Source organism: Leptinotarsa decemlineata, unplaced genomic scaffold (assembly GCF_025532065.1).
Source record: "Leptinotarsa decemlineata unplaced genomic scaffold, Ldec_3_MD MMD2_tig00026336_RagTag_RagTag, whole genome shotgun sequence".
Taxonomy (NCBI): Eukaryota; Metazoa; Arthropoda; class Insecta; order Coleoptera; family Chrysomelidae; genus Leptinotarsa; species Leptinotarsa decemlineata.
The window spans coordinates 1769129-1788576 of record NW_027412692.1 but is presented as its reverse complement, the minus strand read 5'-3'; the positions used below and the strand labels follow the sequence as shown (position 1 = coordinate 1788576).

At 35.0% G+C, this 19448-nt stretch overlaps 1 protein-coding gene across 1 annotated transcript in view; it reads right to left on the bottom strand.

Annotated features, from left to right (window-relative positions):
• LOC111503165 (uncharacterized) overlaps nucleotides 1-19448 on the bottom strand; it is a 51448-nt gene that overhangs the window by 4720 nt on the left and 27280 nt on the right. Inside the window, exons 2-3 of the mRNA XM_023157399.2 lie at nucleotides 10506-11019; nucleotides 6508-7059 (exon numbers count right to left, since the gene is read on the bottom strand). Coding sequence (XP_023013167.2) covers nucleotides 6508-7059; nucleotides 10506-11019 — 1066 coding nt within the window. The remainder of the gene's footprint in view (nucleotides 1-6507; nucleotides 7060-10505; nucleotides 11020-19448) is intronic.

The window sequence follows — 19448 nt, the reverse complement described above, 5'->3', positions numbered from 1 at the left end:
TTGGTGAACATTTTGAGAAAGAAAAAAACAGTTATTTTTCAATGAATTGATTTTTTGAATGTTTTAATTTTTTTATTTTTATTTTTAAAAATAAATGAAACTTTCTATCTGAAATATTATTTCAAAAAGATTGGTTTAAAAACTTAACTGATATCAATTTTCCTAATGATATACAGAATTTTCTATCCCTTGGCCCTAAATTCAGTGTTTCTCCAAATAAACATAATATTAACATTTCGTCTCTATTAGCAGATTTGGAATATATAATGGAGAATTTCGATGAGACTAAAAAAGATTTATATAGAACACAAGTAACGAATATAATAACATATTTTTTACACAAAAATCATGACAAAGAACACTATTTGAATGAATTGTATAATAAAACCCGAAAATATCTGAAAGAACATCCAGAGATTATTATCATGAATAGTGACAGAGGTAACGTTACAGTCGCCATGTGTAGAGACCAATACATCAATGAAAATCACATATTATTAGAAAACTATAAATACTATAAAATTTTAAAATCAGACCCAACTTCTACACTACAACAGAAAGCAAATAAAATTGTTACAAAATTAAAAAATTGTCACAAAATAGATAATATTACAGCTAAATCATTAATGATATACAATTCCATAGCACCACGTTTTTATTCGTTACCTAAAGTTCATAAACCTACCTTATCCATGCGACCAATTGTATCTTCCATCGATGCACCTAACTCAAAACTTTGTAAATTTCTAACGAATATTTTAACAACTTCCTATAAAACATACAATCCTTATTATATTAAAGATTCTTTTTCATTTAGTGAATTCATAAATAATTTTCAGCTTCCTCAAAATTATGTTTTGATAAGCCTAGATGTTGTTTCACTTTTCACAAACCTACCGTTAAAAGTAGTGAAACAAACATTGAACAAAAATTGGTCTAACATTGAAGAACATTGTGAATTAGACAAAATTAGATTCATGAATATTTTAGATTTTATTTTTGATTCAACAAATTTTATATTTGAAAACAAATTTTATAAACAAATATTTGGCACACCTATGGGTTCCACCATTTCACCAATTTTATCGAGTTTTGTTTTAGATGAGCTTATTGATGAATGTATTCAAAAATTATCTTTCCGTATTCCATTCATCAAACGTTTTGTAGATGATTTGATTCTGACCATACCTGCAGATGGAAAAGAAGAAATTTTGAATGTATTTAATTCATATGATCTCAATATCCAATTCACTATTGAAGAGGAAATAAACAACTCAATTCCTTTCCTCGATATGAAGTTATTGAGATCAGAACAAAATATTATCATCACTGAATGGTACAGAAAACCAACATCAAGTAATAGATTTATTAATTTCCATTCCTATCATCCAAATAAAATGAAAATCAATTTCATAAAATCATTAAAAAACAGAATCATCAAAATTACCCATCCCGATTTACGAAAACAAAGTTTGTCTAATTTCAGTAAAATTCTGATCCAAAATTCTTATCCTAAATCTTTAGTAAACAGAATTTTATTTTGTGAAAGAACAAACTTTCAAAATAATAATGAAGAAGTTGAACATAACAACGTTATACCTTCATTCATATATAAATCACTCCCATATATTCAAGAATTGACACCAAAATTAATTAATGTATTCCGAAATAATAACCTCAAAATATCTAAAACAAATGTCACTTCTATATCTAAATTATACAGTAAAGTAAAAGCTCCAATTTCAAATAAACAAAAATCCAATTTAGTATACAAAATGTCTTGTATGGATTGTTCTAAAACATATATAGGACAAACATCTAGACCTCTAAGTAGTCGCATCACTTCCCATAAGAGCGACTGTAGACGAAATGTTAATTCTTGTGCATTAACAGAACATGTTAATTCGGAGGATCATAAAATGAATTTTGAAAATCCAAATATTTTAGATAGAGAAACCAATACAACTAAAAGATTATTTTTCGAAATGATACATATTAATAACGAAGAACATTCAATGAATAAACGAACTGATATTGATAGTCTTAGCAAAATTTACACGTACCTACTGAAATATGATAAAGAAAATAAAAAATCAAGTAATTCGAGTATCATTCAGAATTTTCCCACTTGACATTGTCAGCCAAAATTTTTATCAACTGTCATTTATTAATGTTTTTTCTATCTGTTTTTGAACCATTTTATATTTTATTCTCACGTTAGTAAGTTTTTAAAAGATATATAATCTTATTATTGTAGTTATCCTGACGAAGGTGTGAAATATACCGAAAGCTTGACATATAACAAAGAGTTTTCTTTGTAACAGCCCAGCTATTGACTGCAACCTCACGAATTAAATCGATTTATATATACATATATATATATATATATATATATATATATATATATATATATATATATATATATATATATATATATATATATATATATATACATATATACACACATACATACATATACAAACACAAACATAATTAAAAAAGTAATAATGTATAGAGAGAAATGTGTATAAAATATGATTAGAAGGTATCGTCATAAAATTCTTGCAAACTATAATAGGGCCTCTCGCTAAGAAAATCCTTTGTAGATTTTCCAAATTCAGTACAGATTACTACGCATTTTAGGTAGTTTGGAAGATGATTATACATCTTGAGACCATTATACAATATAGAATTTTTAATTAAAGTAGTGTTTGGTATGGGAAGACTTAAATTTAGGGTCTGGCGTGTGGTGTAATGAGAGACAATAGAGGAAAGTTCTGTTTTATGTTCATGCACTAAACAAACTGTTTTTAAAATGAATAGAGCATACAGTGATAAAATTTTGTTTGCTACAAACAAAGGCCTACAAGAATCTCGCCGCCTAGCTATTCAGAGAAATTTTAATGACTTTTTCTGCAGAATAAAAATCGACTCGAGTGTAGTTTGATTACTTACCCCCCAGAAAGGTATCCCATATCTTAGATGTAATTCTACTAATGAATAATAGACAGTTTTAGCTGCAGTTAGTCCTAGTTCGTTAGAAGTTATTTTCACAGCATAACATCCAGATGGAAGTTTTTTGTTAAGAGATATTATGTGGTCCTCAAATTTCAATTTATTATGAATTAATAACCCAAGAAATTTGTTGCATGACGTGTTCTCAATCACATTCGAATTCAAAGCTAGAGGAATATTATCAAGAATGCAATTAAAGGATAAAACTTTACTTTTTGAGACATTGAAAGTTTGGAAATATCAGAGCAAATGGCATTATATAGATCATTTGTGTTGGTATTGCGCCATAATATTGTAGTGTCGTCGGCGAACAAAGTAAATTTACCCTCAATATCAATTGTAGTCAAGTCATTGATATAGAGTAGAAATAGGGTAGGTTTCAGTACTGATCCTTGTGGTACTCCGTTAGATGTTTAGAAACATCAGATACTGTTATATATTTAATCCTACCCGATAGATAAGAAGCAAACCATTTATGAGTAATACCTTCAATACCATAGAGATAAAGTTTCCTGAGCAGAATTTCGTGATTAACACAGTCGAATGCTTTAGAGAAGTCGCAAAAGACTGCTGCTGTAATCTCCCGTCTATTAATGTTACTATACACTTCATATAAAAATGAAAATATGGCATCATGAGTATTTTTGTTTGACTGGAATCCAAATTGTTTGAAGCTTATTATATTACCGAAGTTCAAATGTTCTGTTAAACGTATTTTTACCAGTTTTTCAATAATTTTTGCTAACGACGAAATAAGAGAAATTGGGCGATAGTTCGAAGGATTATCTAGATCGCCACCTTTGTGAAGAGGAATTACGATCGAGGTTTTTAAGAACGAGGGAAATGAACCCGTAAGAAATGAATGATTGATTGTCGTTACCAAGTGCCGATTTATTTTTAAATGAAGTGAGTATTGCCTGTAATTCGCAAACATTAGTAGGGTGTAAAATTAGTTTTTCGTAAGAAATTACATTGCGTAATTTCTCAAGGGGATCATACGGTGCGTCAGATTTATTAGTTAAAGTGGCGGTTATTGAACAATAATATTTGTTAAGTTCATCTATTGGTATTGGTATTTCTGCTCGTTTATTTTTACACTTTCCTCGAAAGTCATTTATAATAGACCAATTCTCTTTAGCTCTATTATTTGCTTGGGTAATCCTTTTTTGATAAAAATTACATTTTGCATGGTTAATCAGTTTTTTATAAATGTTTTTGTATTTTTTAACATGGTTATGAAATGCTGTGTTATTTGTGAATTTTTTAATGTAATTAAGCGATCGTAGATTACAAGAAGATATTTTTAATTTTTATTTTATCTTTTGATGTGGAAAGGAGTTATTAAAAATGGACCAGATCTGATTATAGAATATTTGAAGAGGATCAATAACATCCTGAGTATGTACCCAATTAGTTTGACTACATTTAAAATAGAACCTATTATAGTTTGCTGTACTGTAGAGTGTACCATACTTGAACTTTTTACCTTGTTTTGTAGAATCGATGTTAACACTGAAGTGAAGAGCTTCACGATCAGATAATCCCGAAGAAATAACAGTGCATGACCGGAAATTATCGTCAAAGTTACTACATACATAATCAATAATCGAATTACTACTATGTTGTGTTATACGAGTTGGAATATCAACATGCATTTTCAAGTCAAAAGAAGTTAATAGATTCATCAGCGACTGCGATAAAATCGATTCAGCTTCGTCAAAATTAATATTAAATTCCCCCGTAAGAATAATATTTGACTTAAAAGGATGACGTTGGATAATAACAATAAATCTTACAGAGTATCATTGCTAAATTTTGGACAAGACTACAATGCGTAATTTGCCGTGAAACAAGAGCATTGAAGCGAAATGGAGTAAAAACGGTAGAAGTAGAAGATAATGTACTGCCATAATAGAAGAAGATCCAGGTATCTCTACTCGAAAAATTGCAAATACTTTGAATGTAAGTAACGGGACGACTTGGAACATTCTTAGAAATACCCATACCAAATACAACAAGTTCAGGCACTTCTTCCTGCAGATTTTCTTCCACGCATTGCATGCTGTCAATGGCTTTTGCGCAAATTGGTTCAAATCCCTCAACTACTGACGCTTATTCTTTTTATCGATGAAGCCAGTTTCTCAAGAAATGTTATAAGGAATTTCCACAATAACCATGTTTGCTTGAAGATCGCATTCAACATCAGTTCCCGTTAAACGTTTGGCTGGGAATTGTAGGTGACTTCTTAATTCCGGTATGTCTGCCAGGAAGACTTACCGGCGAGGTATACCGCAACTTTTTAGAACAAACGCTATCTCAGTTTCTGGAGGATATACCATTAGTTACAAGAAATGCAATGTGGTTTATGCACAATGGTGCACCAGCACTTTTCAGCATGTTGGCTCGAGGGTTAACAGTAACATATAGAGATCGCTGGATTGGTCGAGGTGGAAGATGTGAAAAATTTGTGAAATCGGATAATTGCAATCAGAAACGATCCTGGTATTTTTGAAAGAGTTCGGGAGTCGATGAGGAGAAGATTGAATTCGTGCATGCCAACGGAGGGTAGTCATTTTCAACAGTTCTTGTATATTAAGGGAACATTATTTTTAATTTTTGGCAATGAATTGTTATTGTAGAACTTTATTTTCGCTTCGTATCTTCGAAACTAAGCGACCTATGAAAAATCATCAAAGGACAATATATTCTTAGAATAGTTCAAGGAATAGTCACTTGAACTTTTGCAGCATGTTTAATGAACACCCTGTATTTAATTATTTGCTGAAAATTTGATAGAAATGTAAACAGAAAGCTCGAATTTTCGATTGAAAATAAGAAAATCCGGACTGGTAGACCGTTTGGTACTGAAGTACCAAACATTTCGTCCCAACAAGTCTCAGTCGTTGCTGAGACTACGTCCTCGCAGTCAACACATATATAGCACTGATGATGTCTGCCGCATTAGCAGACGAAACGTTTGGTATTTCAGGTCACGTTCGACCAAGGCCTACCAAGCCGGATTTTGTTCTCTTCAATCATGACACCGGCCGTGAGTATCTATGTTTTTATATTGTTCTGAATTGTATGAATTAGATAATTATAACGACTTACACCCAAAAGCCCAAAAGCTACTCACAATAGGGCTAGAACACTACTGTTGAGGATGGGCAGAATCAACGATAACAACAGCTCCAATAGTGAATGGAACTCGGGGCAGTCGTGTCTCAGTAATATGACGGGTATTTCCATTCAAACCGAGGTTACAAATGTATTTACCATTATCATTTTCCTTCAAAGATGAAGGCTTACAAACATTGCCCTTGTAATCGAGTTGATCACAATGATGAGGTCTATGTTAGATCAAAGCAGCGCTGTCAAATATTGCACCAAAGTATCGTTCATAAATATCGATCCGTATACTGTAAATACCTCTGGAGGCACAATCTAATATTTTTTCTCAAACCTATATTGACTCAGTTGTCAGGAATTTACCTTTCAAATGTTCCGGAACATCTACTTTCATGAGATTCTGAGATGAGCCACCATTGCCATCGTCCAAATCAATATGTTTGATTGTTACCCTCTCAATTGAAAACGGAACCTCCTTTTCAAGCAAAAATGCTTTGTTCTGATCTTCGACCATAAGAAGATCGTCGTTGATGGCGTGCGGCGACAATTTTGGGGCACTGATAATCCTCAAGCCATTAGAAGGTAGTGATGATGGACTCTTAACGGAATCGTCAGAAGACTCTTCTGGGTACTTGTGATTCGGATGTTTTTCAGTGGTCTTTATTCCTGGTCTCCTTCTACTTGGTCGTCTTCCTCTTGTCGAATAGGTTGTGATAAGAGGAGGCAGTGTTGTGGATTTCTGCTGTTCAATGGGCTGGGGTTTTCTCCTTCTATGGTTATTTTGTATCAGAGAGGAAATTGGCTCAATAGGAATTTCAGTGCTACTTGTTACGACAGGAGACTGTGTAGTTCTTCTATAAGAATAACCTTGGTATTTCTTAATCTTCACATTTGTTGGTTTAACGATTTTACTTCCTGTGAAAATTATCAGGTCATTATTAGGAATAATAATGGCAGGGTCATCAATTGCTACTGACAAAACCGATGTGAATAGATATAAATGTTAAAACTACTGATGAAGTCAAAGGTGTTTTGACTTGATAAAGATCCCATATAGTTAATTTTGAATTATATCAGACAACTGTCTACATTGATATGTGAGGATTTCCTAAACAAATGCAAACTAACGACAAAATTAAATGGTTTTAGTGTTTTTTTTTCTATTAACCATTACAAATACTCTGACCCGTTACTTAATGGAAATCAATAGCACTATCCATGATGATAATAATAGAATTTTCACAATTAATTTTATCATAATAGAGCTCTGCTGTGATGGTTTGGCCCGGTTGCAGAAAGTAAAAAGTTATAGAGAATCACACCATCCGCTGACAACCATACAGTAAGCTTGATCTTTTTAATTGGATTTTCGCCTGTGGGTGTCCACCCACTGCCCTGAGCATCTCCTCTTGTCGTAAAGGATACACTTTCCATCACACGCGACGATCCAATCCAGAAAGGATCGTATTGTTTGCGCCAGAACAAATAAAAACAGACTTCGGAACGTGATAATAACTATCGATCATTCAAATCGTGGTGCACCTACTTTTTTGGCTTTTTGACCTTTCCAATACGTTTTGAACCACCTAAAACGGCATGGAACTGACACCCAAGTCTTCCACTATCCCACACTCCGTTTGTGATGGGTGAGTCTCCACCAGGGTCTTCGAATCCTCGTCCTTGATTACTTTTGGCTCTGATTACTTTGAGGCTCATTTTCGAGACTCAAACCTCCGGAACCTTCAAACATGAGGCTAAAATCTTCGGAATCAAAATTCGCAAACCAACGTTGTTGATTAACACTATCATTACCAAATGTCTGGTTGATTTTTCGGCCTGTTTTGGCAACGCTATGGTTCAATTTGAATTCGTAGAGAAATATTGGTCAAAAATCGCTTGAAGACATCACATGAGCTGAGAAGAGGCAAATGTTCAAAATTTAGAAAAAAACCGGCATCAATATATATATAGTACAAAATAGTTTATCGATCAATATACACCACGATACAGTAGAATGAATATTTATTGACATATGGAGCTAAAACGGACAAAACTTTTGGAACAACCCAAAAATATTACTTCGTTTTATTGTAAACGCGTCTCAAATAAAATTCATTGTGTAAATTCTATAATTATCATCATGGATAGTTTCAGCTGTTATCGTCATGAGTATGTCAATCTTCAGAAGTACAAATATTTGCAAGCGGAGGATTGACAAGAACAAAGAAGTGCTTTCAGCTGCTTGCTTGGAGAAGGCATTTGATGATACGTCTCTAGAATCAATCATACAGAGGCCGAAAAGAAGAGGTTATCTAAGACACGAGCTGCAGGTAGTTGGACCAGACAAGATTTATTGGCTCTACACCATAGTGGTTAAAACCATACATCTATGATCTGTTGGCAAAAGATGAAAGAAACGACCGCTATTAACAAACCAAGCAGTATGCAAATACTTACCTGTTTGGGAATAACGGGAGCAATGAAATCCACCCCAACAGCTGCATTGGGGATACTCTCCAATCTTCCTCCTTTACATCGTGATATAATGGGACACGCAAGGATGGGCCAATTCAGACTGGAAAATTCACCGACCTACATGGGATCGGGCCAAACAGAAATTTCGAGATGTGTGGAACAACGAATATCCAACATGTTCTTGGACCACACGAAACCGAAATACAAGTTCGACAATAACTATGCAGTTAAAGTCTCAGACCGTGAAGAGTGGAGAATGAACAGTCATCACGAGAACATGCTCGGCAGAAACGCTTGTTATAAAAGGGTCGTGAGCTGAAATATACTGTGCTGATCAGGCTGGTCTGAGAGAACTGGCGAACAAGAATATTTCGACTACATACTTATTGTCAGGACACTCAGGTATCATAAGCAACCGAGAAGCTGAAGGCGAATTTCTACCAAACAGTTTCACTTGCGAGTGTTTGAGAAAATCTGTTTAAAATCTGTTTTTTCGTTAACCAGCTGTCGCCCCCTACGAACGGCAACTCTCAAAGGTCGAAACTTGTACGAGCTAAGGACTAACGAGTTCCCACCTTTCAACGTGTGATTTCTAACACGAATCGGACGATAGGGAGTGAAAGTCGGTCGTCCGGCCTCGCGGTTTGAACCACCGCTTCACACAGCGGTCGATTGAGTGAGTGGAGCAAACCAGACACGTAAACCCGACCGGCGACCGTTTCGTTTACGATAACAGAATAAAAAAACTTTGTTAGCTTCGAGAACAAACTCGAAACTCGAGTTCCACCAAACAGACAAAAACTAGTCTGGAGTCGCGTGTTTTGTTGTGGAATATTTTTTGTTGTTTCCACTACACGAACAGTTTTCATCATGCCTTCTCTAGACGATGTTTTTATAATGGTCTATGGGATCATTTGTTAAGAAGATGAAAAGATTATGGAACAGGTGAAATTATGGCAGGTTTGACGAATTACATAGAAATGAATGGAGAACTGGGATCGTCGATATTTTACTCACCACAGATTAGCACTTTAAATAAAGTGAGAATGTCACGTGGAGTCACACATTGAAACAAATTAGTGACCTTTCCCACATAGTGTATAAAAACAAAGACAAAACACCGTAGCCTTTCGATCTTTTCGCTTGGCGACGGAACATTTCGTTGTTGACAAAAACAGTTGCCCGCGACACGAAGTTTTCGAAATTTTGACAACCCAAGCTTATGTTTTGTCGAAATCGGCACAGCTACTGTTGTTGTGGTTTCATTTATTTGGTGAAAATCTATCTTGATGACACGGATCCTCAACTCGATATATAGGCCCAGAACCAACCGTGGGGTACCAAAATCTTTGGTACAGAACTAGATGGGGAAACGAGTCTATGAGGAACATTACAGAGTACTGGAAAAACCCTCTCGGGAACACTGGAAAACCTTCATGAAAGGACTGTTCGAAAAGACAACCGAAAAACTGCTCCAAGCAGCGATCGGCTCAGAACAATTACAGAGCTACTCACTGGACACTAACCATTGGGAGGACACCTGAGCAAAATAGGCCGTACAACGGAGACCATAAAAAGGCACAGAGACAGCTCGTCATATTTTATGCTAATGTGAAGCTTTGCATCACAAGAGGCAAACAATTTATGGACAAACCAAATTATTTCCAGAAAAATATGAAAAAGATCCAGCAAGTGACCTGTACGGACTAGAACAGGAAACAAGAATGTTGGAATGGGTTTGAAAAAGACGGGGGAAACGCAGCACTTCGGGATGCAGTGTTTTTCGGAGATATGGAAGAAATTGACAAATGAGACATCTCCCAGGAAGCGGAAAAGAAAAGGATTGACGAAGACTTACCTTACAGATAAGTAATTCAACAAGTTACCTTCATCAAACCTATTGCTTTGAACTTGTTGCAATTCCGTTGCAGTTCCAACATCATTATCTTTGAAAGTCTGCGCGCCTACAATGTGGGTCACTGGAGGTTTCGTGTACAATTCCTCTATACCCTTTCCATTCGTATTATCAGGAGTGTAGGGCATCACAACCATAAATGCTTTAGCATCTCTAGGTTTGGGTATCGTAGAGCTCTGATATACAGAATTTACTGCGAGCTTGTCGGTTTTCGTTATATTTTCAACCAAATCTAAGATTTCGCCCCTTGTGAGTCTTGGCAAGTCAGGGTTGGCTTTTAACATCGCTTCTACTTCTTTGATGGTTTCTTCTATGTTGTTCGAAGAAGGTGGTTTACTTCCAATAGATCTTTGTTGATGATGATGATGAGCTAAATCATTTATTTCTTCAGGTGGTGAAAAGTTGGCCACCCGACGTATTTCTGAGGCAGCTGGATTATTGAAAGACAATAACGTCGCCAGCACAATTGTGATGCAATAGTGAATCTGAAAAAAAAATTGAAAAATATATTACACTATGATATAAAGTGAAATTATGAATTTTCGAATGTGTTTTTTTGTGGATTCGTTTTCAGTTCGAATGGTGAAAGTCGTTTTATGGAATTTCTTTAGAACTGAATATATTGCACTCCAGCAACTATAGGATCATCTAACAGAGACTTCCAAACTTTGACAATTGATAACGGCCATCTTTTTGAAGCTATATCTGTCAAATTTGTTGTCATTCATTCAGTTTATTTTGCCAAATCGGCATTCAACAACAAATGCAAATAATACAATTGTTTTATCAAAATGGGTGTTCTGTTCGGGCAACGTACCGCGCGCTTCGCCCATTTTACGGTCGCCATAATCGTTCTACCGAGAGGACTATTAGCAATGTGGTGGATGAATTTCAGTCCACCAACCTTAGACAACGACGTTCGCTGAATAGGCTCTGGACCAGTTGGCAACTGCCCTGATTTTCATCGAAAAATCATCTTCAGCAATGTGGCCTATTTCTGGGTGAATATGTACGTGAACCAACAAAATTGTTTGGTGTGGATTTTGGGTTGGCGGAGTCACCGGTCTATATTTTTTTGGGAACAACATTGGCAGGCCATCACTGTCAAAGGCGAGCACTATAGGTCGACGATTACCAACTTCTTTAGACCTGAAATGGATGATCTGGACACCAACGACATATGGTTTAAATAGGATGGTGCTACGTAATACACAGCTCATACCACATTAAATATTCTGCATGACCGATTTGAGGGCATGGTCATCTCACGTGAAGGTGATGTAAATTGGCCACCAAGATCGTGAGATTCTACCCCGTTAGACTTTTTCTTGTGGGCGTGTCGGAGGTGTATGCAAATAAGCCACAAACCACAGCAGTCCTCATGGCCAACATAACTCATGCCATTGGTCGAATTCAGCCTGATTTATGCGCCAGAGTTATGAAAAATTGGACCCAGAGAAGCCGTGGCGGATATTTGAAAGATGTTATATTCCATACATGATGGCATCAGTAGGTCTTTCAAACCAATAAAAAAAATTGAAATCTCAACCAAACTTTTTTTTATTTGAAAGATTTAAAGGCTGCACAAATTTTGCAGTCTTGGAAAAACAAATTTTTAATGTATAAAATGAGTTTTCATTCAATCAGAAGGTCCCTACTTTTTATATAAAGATGGAGAAATAATGAACAAAAATACAATATCTCCTGAAAAATTTTCCGTTTTCAATAAACGAAAATGCGAAATGAAATCAATGCAGGAGTTATGACAATTTTGACATTCAAAAAACACGATTTTCAAATCTTCTCATTTTGTCAAGGCAGGTTTCGCAGATGTCGAATCCGAGTGTAAAATCTATTTTGATACTGTACATGGTGAAAGATTTAATTTTCAATGATGTACAGGTGGAGGCAGGGTTAATGGTAAATCAAAAGTATTTCAACCAGACGTTTCGGTTTCTTATTAAACCACATTCATGCTTGCTGAAAGAATACATATAAAATTGATTGAAATATAAAGTATAAAAAAGTGTCCTGCTGTTCTGAATGGTTAATAATGGTGAATAAAATGTAAAAAACATTATTGGTTTTTAATGTATATAAATTCCAAAGCTGGAATGATAAAGGATGAATGCATAATGATTAATTCGTTTGCGAGAAATGTTGGATATTAGGCCCTAGAAACTGGTATTCAGATTTTCTATCTCTGTTTTTCATTTATACTATAATTTTTTTCATATCTATCATTTTCTATAAGAGTCTTTTTTCAGAAAAGATTCCTGAGCAATAATCCCGGTTTTATCAAAATTGAACTGATGTCAATCATTGGAGGCATGTTCTGCTAATGAAGTTTTTTTCAGCATTAAATTATGAGATTGTGTATTTTTTTTTGGGTTCTGTAATGCGTTCTCTTAGATACCGTTTCGTCTGTCCTATATAGACCGCATCACAATCTTGAAATGATACTTTTGAGTTTCGAAAAAACTTTTTCGAGAGTATTTTCATTTTGAGAAAATATTTATGTATTTTCGTCTATGAGAGTGTATACTAGACTTTCTGACAGGTTGCGTATATATGGAATTTTGAATATGGAATATTGATCAGATAATTATAAACTAATTTCGAAAATTATGAATTTGAACACATTTCAACCAATTAAACTCAGTGCACTGCGTCAATAGATCAAATCGAGAAAGGATTTCGTTTGGAGGACTTGTATTTTTTCTGTGGACTACTATGTGCATTTAGCATTACTGTCATATGGAGATGCTAATTATGCTGATCATTTTCGAGTTTTATTTGTTGTTTCGAAGTCGTTTTCATTGAATTCGTTTTATCGGCCATGTCAATAAGAAATTCGTTCAAAACATATTTAGCCTATGTTTGAATTTTTCATTTCTGAAATGTATTTGCTGTTTCTATAGTGTTCATTACTTATTCCTTTCTAGACTATTTCGACTTGGATTCTTTACAATGTAAGGAAACTTCATTTCCATCGTGTTGTAAATGTGTATTTTTACATATGAAATAGAAATAGCAATAGTGTGTAAATACATGTGTGAAGTCAAGTTGAAATTTGAAAATTTTTTGTGGGTTAAATTTCCTTCAGTTTGGCAACACTAGCTGAGATTTTGTCATTCCTTCTTGGTATTATTCTCCCTGTACTAATGATCGTCATTTATTAGAGAAATATTAATATACCTACAAATGCTTTATGGTGTCACATAGCAAAAGAATCACCGTATTTATGCCAAACAAATCGTCTATAAATATGGGCGCCATGTGCAAATTCGAGATGTCAACCAATTAAAAAACGTTTTGACTTAGAGGAATAAGTACATGAATTTTGATTTCGAAGAAATAAGTACGAAGAAAAGAGTGAACATGATGTAATAAAAGATTTATTGATCAAATATAGGTCATACCCTTTTCTCAAATTGTTTTTGAACGGTAATGGAAAAACCTCAATACACTATTTTGTTTCTTAGTTTCACACAGTTCGTAAATTGAAAAGGATCTGACATAACCTCTCAAATTTGGCGAAATTTACACTTGACGTAAAGTTGTTACCAAGAATAAGGATTTCTCTTTCTCCATTCAAAATCTTTCAGAGCCGAAGGTAACGCATTCCTCGATAATTATGAATTAATTATATCATCATGCAAAAGTTAAAACAAACAAGATGAAATATTAACCTACTGCGGGCTTCACAAAATATCGCAATATGATTTTTAGTAGAACATGTTCAAGAATGGGAGAGTTGGCAAATAAATTCTCTAAGAAAATTAATTATTGACGGTTAAACTCCAAAAAGTGTGTCGCTTAACACAAACTAACGGTATAAGTAAATTCGCAATGATTTGAAGTCATTAACAGTCGGTGCAGAATTTGTAGGAAACTCTAAAAAGTTAGATAATATTAGCGGAACGATATCCGTTAATAAAACACTGAGCAACTGAACGTGACGAGATGAAATAAAAGAAAAATTATAATTGAAATGATGACTTGTACTAGTAGAAATCCACGATGGACAATTTACTCGTGGCTGATGTTGAAGTCAAAAAAACTGAATGGATATAATAAATAATGAAATCTGTTAGGTTGTCGTATACTTCTGCCGAATCACAGAAATAAAATTCTGAATGAAACAAATATCGATTCTACAAATATAATTGATTCCAAAACTGAATTCACACTAGTACTTGAGAAAAAGTGGGAAAAGGAAATAAAGAAATACGGAATCATATAGCAGAATGCTGGAAGTCACTGATTTTTTTATACATAAAGATCTGCTGTATTCAAAATTAGTCTAGAATATGTTCCAATGAACGTGTTTTATAGTAATTCCAGAAATTTGAGGAAGACCTAATATATGAGAACAAGGGCGTCGCCAACGGGGGCAGTTGCCCCCCCTAGAGATCAAATGTAGCGCCGCAAAGCGACCAAAGTGACTTCCTTACCTAATAATAAATTCCGCATCGCATGACAAAACGTAAATAAATTCACAAGATTTAATGTATATCGTACAAAGTATTGAAATATTCATAATAACCTTAAGACTTTGATATCAGTTTTTAAAATCGCCGCCATTATCATCACGACTATATCAGATTTGCCATTGAACAGTGAAAAAATATATAGGTAGGAGGTAGGTATGGTGTGTGTGTTGTGTGCATTGCATTTCTTTCTACGGCAGCCGTTCACCAGCATTCACGTTTGTTTTATACAATTTATATGCATACCTACCTGAAGTAGAAGTTATTGTTACGAAAATAGTAAATGTAAGTGTTCATAAGAAACACCTACAGCCTACAGTTGAATAAATCGACTACAATCCTTGTAAAACCTAGTAATGCTACTTGACGCTAGATGGCGCTTGTTCAATGAACTCTCTGGAATTTGGTAGCAGTTTCTAGACCGGGTAGAATGTTACTATACATTCTAGTATGATGTCCTTTTGGGTATATAAAGACGTGAGCCGCTGTGAGCTAGTCACTTTTTAATTGGAAGCGATCAACGAAACAAGCTAAACAAGCGAATTGGAAAGCGATTACAAGACTACCGACTGTGTTTAAAAGTTTGATTTAGTTATTGTGCTATCGAGGGCTTGTGAAGTTTTATACATTGATATCAGAACCGTTCTTATTACAATCGTCATCGAGGCAAAGACTTCCAAAATGTAACGCTTCATGTTTTCGACTGTATCAGACGTTCATATTTTTTATCCTCCATAATATTGCCTCATTGCCCTCCCTTAATCATAAGCTGGTGATGCCTTCGAATGAGAAATATGGTTGTATACAGAATAATGTAAATAGTTTTGAAAAAAATGTTCGTCCATATAAATTTGTAAAACTTAATTTAATAGAGACTATTCTTGCATCAGATTTTTCCCGAATAGCTCATTATTATGAACAGATAATTGCACACTCTTTCTCTTTTACTATACGAACAAGAATATTTTTACCGCTTTTGCGTCATAATACAACACCATCCTTCGTTTTATCATTTTCAATCAATATTTCTATCCTGAAATAACATTTCATCAAAGCAAATCAGGCTTATTATGATATAGGAAAACAAACAAGCATTTCTTGCTAAATTATATACTTTCAGCAATCGTTACGGATCTATAACGCCCAAAGAAGGAGATAGGGAAAGATTTAGATTTATGTGCGTATATCGCAGTCAGGGCCGTCGCCATGGGGGGTGGGGGGGTAGCCTCTCCACCCTGCTTTTCTACCTGGGGAAAAGTTGGGAAATTTTGGCCGTGAAAATAGTAAAAAATAATAGTAGAAAACAATAAACACAATATTATTTAAATGCTGTTTATTTTCATTTGTATTTAATATTCCTATACATGGTGCATATGGTGGAAGAGCAAGGACCTTGGTCCAAAGTAGAATAATTCCCATTATTATTTTTATAATTACCAAAAATTCATTTTTGTTTGTGCATACCCTAACGGGCATAATCATTCAGCAAATCTTTGGATAGCCCCCCTGGTATTTCTTTTCGCTACAGCCCCGATCGCAGTGTCATCTGCGTATATACCCTCATTCGTTCTGTAGAACATAAAGTCGTGCGTATACAAGCACTAGAGGTGCAGTGATAAGCAGGACTCCTGCGGGACACCTGTCTTAATTGGATGATTCGCAGATGTGATTTGGTCCACTCTTACGCGAAAAGTTCCGTAGCTCAAATAGATTTCAAGAATCTTAATCACAAATAAGGTTATGCCTGCCAACCACTCTATCTAAAGCATTCTGTATGTCCAACAGGTTAGGTTCGGTTAAGTCCAAAGTGAGTGGGTCAACCACAAGGGTTTATTGTGGCTCACATATATTCACATTCAACCAAATAAACCCAGCTTCTTAACGAAGCCGATTAGTTTGTATGGTGAGTGGTCTTTCAGGTCAGATGGTGAGAGTACGGATCTGCTGAACGCTAAAAACCTGCAGGGCAACCACAAAGTATGTGCTCTGCTGTTTCATTATTTTCCAAACAGAGGCGAGACACACTGTCTTCTGACAGTTCGAGTCTCTGCATATAATGATTCAAATAACAGTTACCTGTAAGAAGGCCTGTTAGGCATCGTAGTCCAAAATGTAGTCCAACTGTTTGGTATCAAGCTTTGAAAGGTGAATAAACGCCTTGGAGTGAGCCATTCCTGGAAGATTCTACCAGAAGTCCATAAATCTTCTTGCCATCCAGGTGCCATCTATTCGCCTGAAGCGAATCCAGACCAAAGACAATTTGTTAAGTTTTCCTATCGAGGAGAGTCGTTTTTGGCAATTTGCTACCAATTTAGACATTGCTCGGTAGGAGTCAAGAGCTTCCAACGCCGCTTTACTGTCCGAGAATATTTTTATTGACTTGTGTATGAGGTTGGATTCTTCCAATCTCTCCGCACACGATTCACTAGCGTGAATTACCGCTTGAAATGCAGTCGCAAAGGTTCCTGGACAGGTTGATATCTCTCTCCTGGGTCTGCGACTGAAAATACCTGCACCAGAACCGAAAGTTCTTTTTGATCCATCAGTGAACCAACAATTATCTGCTCTTGATATTTCCTTCTTACGGAGGATCCAGTCCTCTCTACTCGGGAATAGTACTTTATAAGGCAGTTCGTAGTTGACAGATGGAGGCATAAAGTCAGAGACCATTTCCAGAATTCTGTGACGTCCAGTGTCAAGCAATAGTGTGTTGCACTCTGCATTAAATTGATTTGTGCAATTGGCAATGTGCACAAGTCTATATGCAGTCCATCTAGCCTCTTTCTCCAGAAAAATGTGGTCCAACAGGACCATAACCGCATTCTTCACCTGGTTGAAGTATTCCTTCACCCCGTGAACTACTCGGATCAGTTGGGAAGTCGTATTCCGACCTCGCTGGAACCCTAACTGCTCCTCGGGGATGAGTTTCATCCTATCTCCCTGACGAAGAAGTTTACTCAAGAGAATCTTATCGTTGATCTTCGCCACCGCACTGAGTTGCGCGATCGGACGATAGCTATCTACAAAGATTTTTTGCTTTCTAGTTTTATGGATGGGCACCAACTCCGCATGCTTCAAACAATCACCGGTACATTTTTCAATTACGGGCCATTAGCTCATATGGATACGCGCCTCTATTGGTGGTGATGAATATTTTGGTGATGTTATTCAAAAGTAAAAAAATATATTCATCCCTGTAACAATAAGAAATGTTACCAAGAAAATGAAAATTTACTTCGATGCGCAGAAGCCATTGATCTAGGACCCCTTAAATCTCTTAAACATTAAAAAAATATTTGAAAGTATTTCCATTTCGAAATCTCCTTAGTTCAAACGAAGCATTACGTTGAATACAGCGACATTCTTAATGACTTTTTCATTATTATATTCTGATAGATCAAATTACATTAGACACTGGAGCGTATTTGTATTCCAAAGTTCATTACTGTAACCTTGCTTGAACAAATAACAGAAGAGAAAGTAGAGAATATAAACAATACCTGACGCAAACAATATATCTATATGTGAAGAAGAAAATATTCATAAAATTGTCGTGAACTTCAGCGTTTCAAATTTCATGTGTTATTGTTTCCACCTTTTGAATTATTCATTCAGAACAAGATTTGCTTTTCAAATAATTTGGGTTATGAAATTAGTGATCGCAGATGAATAACCTAGACCTGCATTTCGATAGAATAAATTAGATAATTTATTCGACAAAGGTGTCAAAAAACGTAGTAAATTCTTCTATGAAAATGGAGCTTCAGAAGATAATGGCCATTCAGCACATTTTTACAAGAATTTGTCTTACATACATTTTTGTGTTTGAAGAAATGAATGAATTAAATTCAAAACTATTCCAAAACACTACAAGATATTCAATAAACTTCAAAGGAGATTCATTTCCTCATTAACAGAAACATTTCATCCTCGCTTCTATCAATAATTATTGTTTGTTTACTTGACCTCACAAATATTATCTTTAACCCTACTGAAAGTTATAGAGAATCACAGAAATCTGAAGAAAAATTGGTTGGGTAACAGGATCAATTCTTCTTAAAAAAAAATGTTTTCTTGCCAATGTTTCGAATTTAATCAAATTTTTCTTCAGTGCTCGCAAAGTAACAGCTTTTTTTAAAATCATCAGACATATTAGATGCATAATAAAAAATACTAAATATGAATTTGTTTGTTTCATGTCGTTTTGTGTTGTTGTTGTCCCAAAAATTTGGTTGTTACAATGTATTTAATTTTTTATTATGTATCTAATATATCTGATGGTTTTTGAAATAGTTATATTGTTAAAATGAAGAAACTACTTATCGAGTCCTGAAGAAGAATTCAATCAAATTAAATTCGAAATATCAGCTCTGTTAGGCCAGCAACGGAAAGTACGGAAATCGCATTTAGAAATGGCAAAA